The 13049-nt window shown below is 37.5% G+C and overlaps 1 protein-coding gene across 1 annotated transcript in view; it reads left to right on the forward strand.

Annotated features, from left to right (window-relative positions):
• Positions 1-13049, forward strand: part of ACSS3 (acyl-CoA synthetase short chain family member 3) — a 231567-nt gene that overhangs the window by 187853 nt on the left and 30665 nt on the right. The window contains exon 10 of the mRNA XM_020993467.2: positions 10038-10133. Within this exon, the coding sequence (XP_020849126.1) occupies positions 10038-10133 (96 nt within the window). The remainder of the gene's footprint in view (positions 1-10037; positions 10134-13049) is intronic.

Consider the following 13049-nt stretch of genomic DNA (forward strand, 5'->3'; position numbering starts at 1 on the left):
GGGGTCTACTATTAACCATCTCAATTAAGAAGTGAATACATGATAGAGTTTATAAGGGACCAATAAGATAGACCATAGGCTGGCAAAACTCATCTGTCTGGTGCTACGTGCTGAATACAGATCAATGGAGCTTTCTGACTGTATAGTCACATGTAACTATTAAAAACTGGTAGGCCAACCTGTACTGATTGGTTTCATCATGTCACAATCTACACAGGATGTCTCATGTCTACATAGGTGTGTCATTTCTATTCCTGGTTTATTATTTAATTTCTTTTAAAAATTAATTTAATTAATATTAATTCGCTAATTAATAATGTTGGCTTATTTAATTAATATTAATTAATTCTATTGTTTAATTTTTTATTCCTAGATTAATAGTAATGTCATTTCTGGATATACTACCCCCACCCCTTGCATCAAAGAAAAGCAGTTAGGCAAAATCATCCAGAAGAATGATCACATCTGACAGTGTACGCAGCATTTCGTAGCTGTAGTATCTCATGTTTATTTCATCTTCTGTTGATAAGATTACAGATTTAGAGCTGGAAGGAGCCTTAGAGGCCTTTGAGTCCAACTTCTTTATTTTGAAAATGAGAAACTGAAGTATGGAGAAATTAAGTGACTTACCTAGGGTCACACAACTAATACGTATGCGAAGTGGGATTTGAAACCCAAGTCTTCCCGACTCTGTGCCCAGTACCTATGAGCCATGGTGCCTGTGGAATTCAATCATTTTAATCAATTACTCTACATTTACAATTCTTAATTTACAGGTGCAATTGTATAGGTAACATTCAGGGACTCTAGACAGATAGATAGTTCTATAGTTGTCCTGATGTCCTCCATTAGTTATACAACTCTCGATGTCTGTTTGTTATAGAATAAGACTTTTTATCCCCTCACATGTAAGAAGTAAAGATACCCCACCCACAATGAATAAAACTCAATTATTCTTTAAATTAACAGTTTAAAAAATATCAAGTTTTCATTCAAAAGAATAACAAAGCCCCCTACCCTTTTTCTTTTTCACACAAAATACAGTCCCCAGCTTCAAACATGAAACCAAAGGCTTATTCTTTCTTGGAACTAGAGCCAGTCTCTTCTTTTGACCATCAGATATCAGCCTTTGGCAAGAGCATTGCTGTACCTTGATGCCTCTGTATATACTCTAGGGGGTACTTGACTTAGACCTTGCAAAATGAATTGTTGGACAGTGCTCTGGATTTGAAATCCCACTCCATTCTTGTGGCATTAAAATCAAGGATTAAGTCAACTAAAGGTCAGTGTCCCCAGTGTAACAAGGAGCAAGAGGTTTGTGCCTAGACCTCATGTACCAGTGAGAAATCTCCAGGTTTATGGTGGCTTCAACCCAATATTGCCTTGGTGAGAATAGCATACCGATGCCAACTTCACAATGGTCCAAGCAAGATTTTTAGGCTCACTAGCTTCCCCATGGCATGGGTATTACCGTATTCTATTCCATTCAGATCCCATCATTTACTCATCCATTTTCCCAATCATTGGGCACCCATTTTATTCTTTTAATTTCTATATGAGAACTTACAGACTTAATGATTGGACAGAACAGATGGCTTTTGTACATTTGTTCTCTGAAAATAAATGAACCGGATCTTGAAAATAGGATGTTTTTAGAAAAGTTCATATAAATAAATATTATGGTAAATGCACTAGAGCAGTGGAAGGCAATTAACAGAATCACAAGACTGTAAGGCATATCCTGAAAATAATTAGCTTCATGAGCAAACATTAGCAAGAAACGAAATACGCAGAAACTACTTGCCGTTCTTAACCTCCACCCATAAATAAATGAACTTCTTTTATTTCTCTTGGCTATCCCTTCATTAGAGATTATGTATCAACAGTCTCTACAAAGTAAGTGGTTTCCAAGGATGAGTAGGTTATGGAGATTCTATACTTAGAATTAGGGGTAGAGATTACAACTGGTTGAATCAACCTTGAAATTAATTGATTTTTTTAATTTAAAAAATATTTCATTGTTACTATAAATAAAATATTTATCTTTTTTTTTTTTAATAAATCAGTGAAGCCACCAGTATAAATCCAGGGAAGAAATGGTTTTGGGGAAAGGAGATTCAGCTAGATAACAATTCATATGCAAAAGTTGTGGTTTTTTATGGATTAAAATATTTCTATTTAATCAATAGTGTGAGGTGGCAGCCCAGGTGCAATATTAATATAAATGTAGTCTTTCAGATGTGGTCTGACCAGGCCTGAGGACAGTAGGACTGTAATCTCCCTTACACAGGACCCTAGGGCTTTCTTAATACAGTTTAGGATTAAATTAGCTTTCTTCATTGCCAGCTCCCATCTTGCCTTTGAGCTTTACAGAATCTTTTGCCCATATTTACATCTCATACAGTACCCATGGGCACCTGAGCAGATGCTCAGGAAATAACTGTCAAATTGAATATATGAATATGTATATAGGAATAATATTATTCATAAGTAAATGTGTATATGCAGCATTTGTTTTTTTTTTTTTTAATGATTTTTAATTACCTCTGCTGGCCTCTTTCACTGATGCTTCACCATGGTGTGGAGGAAACCCTGGGTTCCTGAAGAAGGCCCTGTTGGTGGGGCCTAAGCTCTTACTGGGCCTACCATGTTGGATAAACTTTGAGTACAGGCCAAATGATGGATTTGGGGCTTGCCATCCATGAAGCAATCTAGCTAAGTGTGAAAGAATCTGTTTAGCTCCAGAGTCTTAAAGAATAGATCTTTTTCTCTTGTGTTCGGTTGTCTTTGGGGTCTTCTCCAGATCTGTGTTGCTTAGACATAGAGTGCCAGCTTTCTTAGACACAAAGTGTCACTTTTTTTCACTGGGACTAATTATGAACTGGCTAACTATAGCCTATGTAGGGTCAATAATTATTTTTAAGCATCTTAATTGAGATGCCTTCATTTAAGCATCTTAACCATTACGGTGTATATTGAAAATCTTACAGCTTGGAGTATGGGTGTTCCACTGGAAGACCTTCAAGAAGCCAGGTTGACCTCCCCAACATGAGAAAGCATTGGAGTAGGACTTTGGCTTCTGAAGACGAGCCTAGTTTTTGGAAAGCTTAAGTATCTGAGGGTTCGACAATAGGTGGTAATTTGGAAGGAGTGCTTTTGGGAAGAGTTTGTGGTATTTATCGATTGATAGAGTATCCATGTAGACTCAGTCACAGATCTTTGAGGTAATCATTGTCCCATATTTTGGCAGCTTGAGGGCAATGAAATTTTGAGTTAGACTCGCAAAGCAGCTTGGTTAACTATCTCCGAAAAGAGGTAGACTTAGTCATAGCCCTGGTCCTGAAAGTTGAGAGGGTGGTAATGGTGGTGTTGTATATGTGATAGTGTGGGAATATGTATGTGTGTAAGTAAGCACTGGAACAGTTCAAAAGTCTCCAGAAGGTTTAGAACTACTGTGGGGGAAGCCCAGGGACTGTCTTTTCTGTGCCCTTACTGCACTGAACCAGAAATTCCCAGCCAACCCAAAGGCCTAAGAGCTATCTCAGGATTTCAAGTCAATCAGCCAATAAGCCCTTAATTATATGCTTGGTGTTTTGATAGAGGATTGAAAGAAGGATTGTGTGTAGTTCGTTCTCCCTTCTCAAAGAGGACCATGACATCAGGGAGATGATGATGTGACTTGTAATTGAATTGGATTTGAGTGAGGGAGGGCTGTGCAAAGTAGTGGCCAGATATAGATCAGGATGACTGGAGATGGCCTAGGGTGCAGTGGGAGACCTTGGCCTTGGTCTTTCCCGGTTCTCATTTTGAGTGACACTATGCCCATTCAGTGAAAAGGCCTCTTTAAAAAGTGGGTCAGTGGATGGCCCCTTTAATTTTTAAAAAAAATCAAATGGGGAGGAGAAGACCCTCCAAGTTGCGGGCCAAAAGAGAAACAGTTGCTGTTTACATTCACTCTGAGCCAGGAAGGCCCCAAACTGAAGCATTAAGTGGTGCTTGGGCGGGGACCTCTTGTTCTCCAGTCAGTGAGATCCTTAGTGAATTAGGTTTAAGGCTTGGTCTTTGAGAAGAAATCCATCCAGTAAAACCCAAGTTATCTAGGTAGGTTTTGGCCACTAAAATCACCCTGTCTTTTGGCAGAACACCCTCAGGTAAGGCAGGAGAAAGAGGGGGTAGAGAGGGGAGGGGAGGATGAAGACAAGGAGGAGAATGAGGATGAGTTGCCCAACTGGAACTGGCCAGCTGGGAGGGAGGAAGAGAGGGAGGAAACCATGCTCTCAATGAGTTTATATTATGTCAGTAGAGACATGTATGAAAGTTTATACAGAATAAATATATGGAAAATGAATGCAATATAGCTAAATGTATGGTATTTTGGAAGAGTGGATATCAGCACATTGAGGGGGATCAGATAAGGTTTCATGAAGAACATTATATTTGAGTTGTATCTTGGATAAAGTGAAGGATCCTATGAGATGGAGATGAGGAGGCAGTGCATTCCAGACACGATGGATGGCATATGCCAAGGCATAGAGATGGCAGATGTGACAGTGTGAGTGGCTAGAACATAGAATATAGGAAGGGGAATGATGAATATAATGAGATGCATTTATTGAATGCTTACTATTTATTAAGCATTGTGCTAAGTCCTGAAGATCAAAAGACAGTCCCTGCCCTCCAGGAGTCCATACTAATGTGGAAGACACGGCATGCAAATACCTATGTACAAGCGGCTATATATAGGATAAATTGGAAATAGTCAACAGAGAGAAGGAATTAGAATTAAGAGGGATTGGGAAAGGCTTCCTTTAGAAGGTGGAATTTTAGCTGGGACTTGAAGAAAGCAAAGAAAGCCAGGAGGCAGAGGTGGGAAGCAAGAGCAGTGCATGAGTGGGGAACATTCAGAGAAAATGCCTGGAGTTGGGAGAGAGGGAACATTTTGTTTGAGGAACAGGAAGCAAACTAGTGTCACTATACCAAAGCGTACTTAAGGAGCAAGGATATAAGGTGTAAGAAGACTGCAGAGGTGGGGAGGATAAATAAATTTGAATGGCTTTGAATGCCAAACAGAGAACTTTCTATTTGATCCTGGAGGTGATAAGGGACCACTGGAATTTGTCAAGTAGGAGATTGACATGATCAGACCTGTGCTTTAGGAAAATCACTTTTTACGTCTGAGTGGAGGATGCAGCAAAGTGTACCAAACAAAGAGATTATTTAAATGACAAATGTTCAAAACATGGAAACTTGCAGTTTCTATTTATGGCAACCTGCAGGGGATTATCCTATTATTTTGGTGCTGGTTTTTTAAATTTAGGTCAAATTAGTTCAGCTTAATGTAGGAAAAAATATATATGCATATTCTAGAGCTGGTTTAGAATTTCATACATATCAACAGCATGATAGTGCACATATTTGACTGTAAATTTCTCTTTTGTCTATATTTACTGGTTAATGATATGTTTTTTAACATCATTTTAATCTGTAACACATATGAATGCATGCCAGATGCCCAGGAAGGCATTACATTACTGCATAAAGATGCTCGAGACTTACAGAAAAGCATGCATAACGTCAGCTTTCATTATGCAACTGTAATTAAATATTTGCAGAGATTTAGGTAATCCTTTCTTGTATTTATACTTGGCAACAGTGTTTTGCTTTAATTTTTTTCTTCCTCTTCTTCTTCAAAATAAAGCCGCAAGAGAGTAATGGCATCTTTTAGAATGTATGTCTTAGAAGATCCTAGTCACAGAATTCTAATGAATAAATAAGATTGATTCCAAAGGAGAAATTTAGGAATGTACCACCTTTCTTTCTGAGGGTGGGGTACTGTGGAGATGGGATATAGCATACACTGTCAGATATCGTTGATATGTTTGTTTTGCTGACCTTTTTTTAAATCCTTTTAAAAAATTCTTTATTATAAAGGATGACTTGATGGATAGGGGAGGAGGTAAAGCAATATATTGGAAAATAAAGGTGGAAAAAAAAACCCAAAAGCTAAAGTTTAAAAAAAAAAAGAAAGAAAGTCCCTGGAGTTTTTTCTTTTGCTTTACCCCCAGAAAATTAGTAATTCACCCTACAGTTTTCTGTTCATAAATCGTATGTGGTGCTGATGAAATTTGATTCAGCAGGAATTTCATGAGTGCCTACTATGTAGCAGGCACAAACAGAAATGAAATAGTCCCCGTCCCCAAGGAATTTAAATTCCTCTGGAGAGACACAATACATACCTAGTTTAATGCAGAACGTTGGAAAATAATTTCTGAGGCAAGCGGGGTGAAGGAAGTCAGAGTCTGAATCCTAACAGAGTTTTGTTCAATCATGTCCAACTCTTCATGACCCCATTTGGGGTTTTCTTGGCAAAGATACTAGAGTGGTTTGCTGTTTCCTTCTCCATGCTCATGAGGCAAACAGGGTTAAGTGACTTGCCCAGGGTCACACAGCTAGTAAATGTCTGAGGCTGGATTTGAAACTTCCTGGCTCCAGGCTTGGCTCTCTATCCACTGCATCACTGAGGTGTCCCCAAATTCTAGTGCAATATTCCCTCCATATCTCAAAATAATAAGTGGAATTTGGTGAAAAGATAATTTAGGTTACGACATTCTTTCCCAAAATGGAAGCAACAGAGAAATTTGGTTGGTACCACTTGTTAGTAAAACTAATTCCTTTTTTTATTGACACCCTATAAATATCCTCTATTTGTATCATTGTCTTGAACTCAATTTTGCCTTGGTAGCATCTCTTGGATTGGCCACTCTTGTCCAAAGAACTACATCTGGTGGATAAGTAACACAGGTGAGCATGTGGGTCCAGCTGGGTCCCTGGGTGCCAATACATACCCTGAAGGACAGAATCAGTGGTGGCACTCATTTCAGGGTGTGCTGGCACATTCAGCTAAGGTTTATGATAAATAATACTGAGCTATTATTTATCAGGTAGTTATCTGGTCAGGCCAGAAATTGGGAGGTGGAAACAAGAAACATTATCGTGTCTTATGAACCTCACTGACATGTTGCTACACTTTTAATTTGACCTGATTTGGGGGTGGGGAGGTTGAAGTGATCACAGATTTAGATGTGGAAGGGAATTTAGGGTCCATTTAATCCAGTCCCGTCATTGGACAGATGGGGAAACTGAAGCCTAAAGAGGTTATATGACTTGCCCAGAATTATTCAAGTAGCGACTTCATTCCTCTGACACCAAAGCCAATAAATATTCTCAGGTTGATATTGAGAGTAAAGTGCTGGAGTTCTCATGAGATTAACATGTTTGAGAATTTTTGCATTGAAACATGACAAATGTCTGTTGTTTCTTCTCTAATCAATTCTAGAACTCTGTGGTTCAATATGGTACTCATTTCAGTCCCATTCAACAGACATTTTTCAAGCATTGAGCACTGTCCTAGGCACTTGGGGGAGATTCAGTGTCCTTTTGGAGCTTTGAGTCTGGTGAAAAGCTCTCTGAATATCTATGAATAATCATAAAATGCAACACTACATAATATTCTATGAAGAGGCAAAAGAGGTCAATTCCTCATCTGGAGTTCCTTATATCACTGAAATCATAGGTATAGTAATAATAATAATAAAATTACAGACTCCACATATGTTAATTACTCTGAGAATCAGAACTCTGGATCTCCAGGTCTCAGGCCTCTGCTTAGTAATATCTTTGACTTCTGCCTCTTCCTCACATGTAGTATCCAATTGGCTTTGCAATCAATCCTAGCCATTCTACCAAGGCAATAACTCTTATAAATGCCTCCTCTTCTCTATTCCTATTGCCACTACTTTAGTCCAGGGGTGGGGAACCTGTGACCTCCAGCCATGAGTCCCTCTAGGTCCTCAAGGGCAACCTTCTCAGAACAAATCCTTTTATTTGTTTATATATGTTTATAAGGGTTTTCAGCCCCTCCCCGTTACTTCATTGTCAGGGTTGGGAGGTGGTATGTGGGGGAAAGAGTTCAGCTTAAGAATGAAGTCTGGTCATGAGTTTTGAGCCCCCTCTAGCAATCTGAGCACCCCATCTAGTTCTCTTTGGTTTTATTTATCCTTCATGAGCCAGGTGGCCCCAAATTCTCTGTGTAGCACTGACCAGCTCAGTTTGGATTCTGTTTACAGAATAAACAAAAAGCCAGGGTCCCATTTGGGTGGGGCCCAGCCCAAACTTGATAAACAGCAGATACCTAAGTGGCTTAGGAGCAATCACATTATTCAGTCACGCACTGACTGATCTTTTCAGGAATAAGGTCTTTCCAAAAATAGGAAAAAGGATGGATCACAAAATAATAATTGGTTTTTAATGTAATAGTACATATTAATTTCCTTCTCCTTGAATAAGTCTTACATTCTTTCATCATTGTGCGTTTGCTCAAGATATACCTAACATGACCTCTGTCTCCTGAGTTTTCTGTTGAATTCTTACATGTCTTTTTAAGTTCAGTGCAAATGCTGCCTCCTTACCAAAGGCTTCTCTAATACCACTAGAATACCCCTTTTCTCCATTTGCATCTATCTATCTGTCTGTCTGTCTGTCTATCTATCTAATGTATGTATGTATATGTATATAGTGTGTATGTTTCCTTGTATATATATATATATATATATATGCTATGTGTATGTATAGATGTGTGTATATGTATATCTCTGTGCATATTTACTTGTGTATTTATGTGTATATATCTAAATCCATAAACATTTATTAAACGCCTTCTATGTGCCAGGCACAGTGCTAAGTGTTTAGGATAGAAACGGAGGCAAAAGACAGTCCTTGTCCTTAAAGAGCTCTCAATCTAATGGAGGTAATAACATGCAAACAATATATTGCATGTGGGTGTATCACCCCCCCTTCTCTCTTTCTTTCTCTCTCTGCTGCACACACATGCATGTAAATGTGTGTGTGTGTAGTATGCACATGTGTAAAATGTATTACATACAAGTACACATAATATTATGTGTATGTGTACATGTGAATTGCATTGTGTGTCATGCATACACGTGTGTATCTTTGTAAATATAAAGGATAAAGTGACCTATTTGGAAGCTTAAAAATAGTAATAAAACATCCTCAACTTTTAAAAGTACCTCTATATTTCTATATAACTTTAAAAAAATGCATGGAGAGTACTCCCCAAGAACGTAGAGCTTTGCCATTGACCTGACTAGTGTGGAGATAGAGTTTGTGTACAGGGAAAATGATGAAGTATGGATTTTATGATTGAGATAACATTAAGTTGTGGCCGGATCGGTGTTAGAGACAGAAATCCTCAATTATTCCCTGTGCAGTTCTTCAGGAGTTCTGTGCTGTTCAGTCTGTTCCAAAGCTTTTAGTTAGTGGGCATCAGTTTTGTTGCTGTTCACTCATGTGTACAACTCTTTGTGACTCTACTTGGGGTTTCTGGACAATACTGTTAGGAAGTGTCTAAGGCCAGATTTGAACTCAAGAAGATGAGTCTTCCTGACTCCAGACCTAGAGTTCTATCGAATTAGCTGCTCAAGGGTGCCTGTTATTCTTCTTCTTCTTATCATCCATGATAATTCTGAGATGAGAGCCAAGAAAATGCCTTTTTCTAAAGTGATCTTTTGGTATTTCTCTATGTCTTATTAAATTCCTAGGGCCACTTAATTTTTTTATCTTCCAAGGGTGTTTCTTTAACTTAATATACTCTTTCTTTACTAGAGGAAAAACACTCCATTTATGTGCTTTGGTTTAAATACACATCTCTGCCCTAAAGGAGCCTGAGCTATACCTTCCCTCTGGAGGAACACTGTGCTAAGCCAGGATTAATTAGCATGTGATTTGGAGCCAGAACTGTGCTCTTGTCTTGGCTCTGTCGTTTCCTAAATTGTGACCTTGGTTAGGTCATTTGCTTTGAATCTAGTCACCATGCTCATACTACTTGCCTCACAGGTTTGTTTTAAGGAAAGCTCTTTTTAAATTATAAAGTGTGCTACATCAATGTGAACTATTAATTGGAAGCTTATTGATGTAACACATACCAGTTGACTAACAATAAACTCTTATTTCCCTAGAGACTGGATCCCCAATTACAGCCTCATGTCTTGGTTTAGGAAATTCAAGAACACCTCCTCCAGGACAAGCGGGAAAAGCTGTTCCAGGATACAATGGTAAGAAATGACCAGTTGCCTTTGAAACATTTGATAATTTTTAGCAAACTACCTCCTATCTTGTGTCCAAAGGAGTGACCAGTTAATTAAATTTTAGGTGCTATTGGATTTATGCTCTTGATTTTTTTAAGGTCTTGAGTGTGTAGCTCTGTTTATAAATTTCCCAAGATATGGTCTCAAAAGATGTCATCTTGTAACCGAGGGGGGAAAAAATATTCATGGTAAGGCATCTTGACTAGGAGTGGAGATAATGTGCTATAATTGTGTTCTTCTTATTATATATATATGTGTATTCTCACATTGTTGGCATGCAATAAAAATAAATAATGATTATAAGGAAACAGTTTTTCTCTGTAAAGGTTATGTGTCAAACAGGGACTTAGTGAAACTCCACATTGATTTTCTAATTTATAGTAGTAATGTTATAATCTAGAGTCTAATATATTTCACATAGACATGTATATTAATAAGAAAGGAATGGAATTGTCCAATGCTTAGAGCTAGGACACTCCTTAGAAATCATTTCACATATACAGACAATGGGGTATAGAAATCTATCCTGCCCTATAAGAAAATAAAAGGGGAATGGGATAAGAGAATGGGGGGGAGAGGAGATGGAAGGGAGGGCAGGTTAGGAGAAGGGGTATTCAGAATGCATGCCATTTTGGGGTGGGGGGAGGGATGAGATGGGGAGAAAATTTGGAACTCAAAATCTTGTGGAAATGAATGTTGAAAACTAAAAATAAATTAATTAAAAAAAAAGAAAAGAAATCCTTTCAGCCTCCTTACTCCAGTAAGGAAACTGAGACCCAGAGAAGTTAAATGGCTCACCCAAAGTCAAACCACCAGTTCATAGAATTGCCAAATTTCAAAACTAGAAGAGACCCCTGTGGCCTTGTAGTCTAACCCACACCTGAAAATTCATTTCCTTTGTAAAATATCTTTACATTATTATATATTTAAAAGGAATGACAAGTTGTATATAATAGATTTAGTTTCATTTGCAATCACTGTTTTTATTATACAATGTTATAGAAATACATCTTTTATTTCATATATATGTGTGCATATATAATATATATGTATGTATGTGTATCTTTACTAATGTTCATCCAGCAATCTGAAGGCTTCCAATGAAGGAGAATCCACTGTGTCCCTAAGTAGCTCGTTCTGCTTTTGGCTAGCTTGAATTATTAGGAATGTTTTCTTTGTTATCGGTCCTAAATTTGACTATACCTTCCATTCTTTGCTCTCCCCACTGGGGCCAAATAGAACAAATTTAATCCCTTTCCCCCATGTCAGCCTTCCAAGTACTTGTAGATAAACTGCATGATCTTAGTTATGTTTTGACTTCTTCAAGGTAGACATCTACAGTTTCTTCAGATATTACGGTCCTTCACCTTTTTTTGTGTGTGTGCCTTGGTCTCCTTTGACAGTCTGATGAAGAACACTTTCCTTAGAATAATGTTTTTAAATGCATAAAATAAAATAACATGCATATTGAAATACAGTCATCAAAATATTTTTAAAATCATAGAACCATGGTCAAAAACTCCTGTATATGAATTGCCCAGGCTACCCTGTTTTGGACATTTTCCAGCTTATCAGTCCAACTCCCCAAAATCAAGACAATACTCAAGAGGTGGCCTGATCAGGACAGAGTACAGAGGGGCTGTCACTTCCTTATTTCTGGACCATAAATCCATCTTACTGTGCCCTAAGTTTGCATTTCACTTTTTTTGATGTAATATCACAATATTGACACTGAAATTGTGGTCTATTAAAACCTTCAAATCTTCTTCTTATGATGGTTGTTTAGTCCTACTTCCCCCATCTTGTACTAGTGAAGCTGATTTTTTTAAATCAATTTTAAGACTATGTTTATCCTTATTACACTGCCTTATTCAAAGCTACCCTGAATTCTAGCCTGTAAAAATCTCCTTGAATCCTGATTCTGTCATCAAACGGGTTAGTAATCCTCCAGCTTTTTGTCATCTGAAAACTGGATAAATATATCATCTCTTTTCCTTTATCCATATTTTAAAACATATTGAACATCTTAGGGTCAAACGTAGATTCTTCCTGGAGAGCTCCTTATAAGTTGACATAGAAGCACGGATGTCTATATTTTGTTCTGAGATCAAGCAGCACAAAATCCATCTAATTATACTAGTCCACATTCTTCCATCTTTCCTATAAGACTAGCACAAGAGATATTATTAAATACTAAAATGTAGATAAATTATTTCTACAGCATTTCCATGATCTGTCCAATTGAGTTACCTTGTCGAAAAAGTAAATGAGTTTTATCTGACTTGACCTATTGCTCTCAAGGAAGCCATGAACTTTGATATCAGTACTCCCTTTCCTGGATGTTGAATAACTATTCTATCTCTTTAATAATGTATTATGGAATTTTGCCAGGAGTTGATATCAAGCTCATTGGCCTATAGTTTATAGACTCGATTCTTTCTCCTTTAAAAAAAAAACAAAAAAATAAATGGGAACAATATTTGATCTTCTTTCATTTATATTTTTTCTTATTGTTCATTCATGCCTTCAAACAATCAAAAAAATTAAGTTGTTTGGTGAATTCCTTTTGCATCCATACTCCTCTTTTTTTCTTCAATGGAATTTTTGTGATTTCACAGTTTCATTCTTATAAATTTCCCATCCTCCCTATTCCCACTTCCCATCTTTTCTCTTAATTTTGAAATCTCTTCTTCTGAAATCTAGGGTGCTTATCAGACATACGGCTGGCTTTCCTTTCCTTCTCTGCCACAAACTTTAAGACCAGAACTGATGATCTTTAGTGGGGAAAAACTATAAATACCTGCTTCCTTATACTGTGATAAACATGGAATTTTTTTTTCTTTGACTCATGTTATAAAATGGTTTTTGCTTGTTAAATGATGA

The sequence above is a fragment of the Phascolarctos cinereus genome, unplaced genomic scaffold (assembly GCF_003287225.1).
Source record: "Phascolarctos cinereus isolate Bilbo 61053 unplaced genomic scaffold, phaCin_HiC Scaffold_1;HRSCAF=81, whole genome shotgun sequence".
Lineage (NCBI taxonomy): Eukaryota > Metazoa > Chordata > Mammalia > Diprotodontia > Phascolarctidae > Phascolarctos > Phascolarctos cinereus.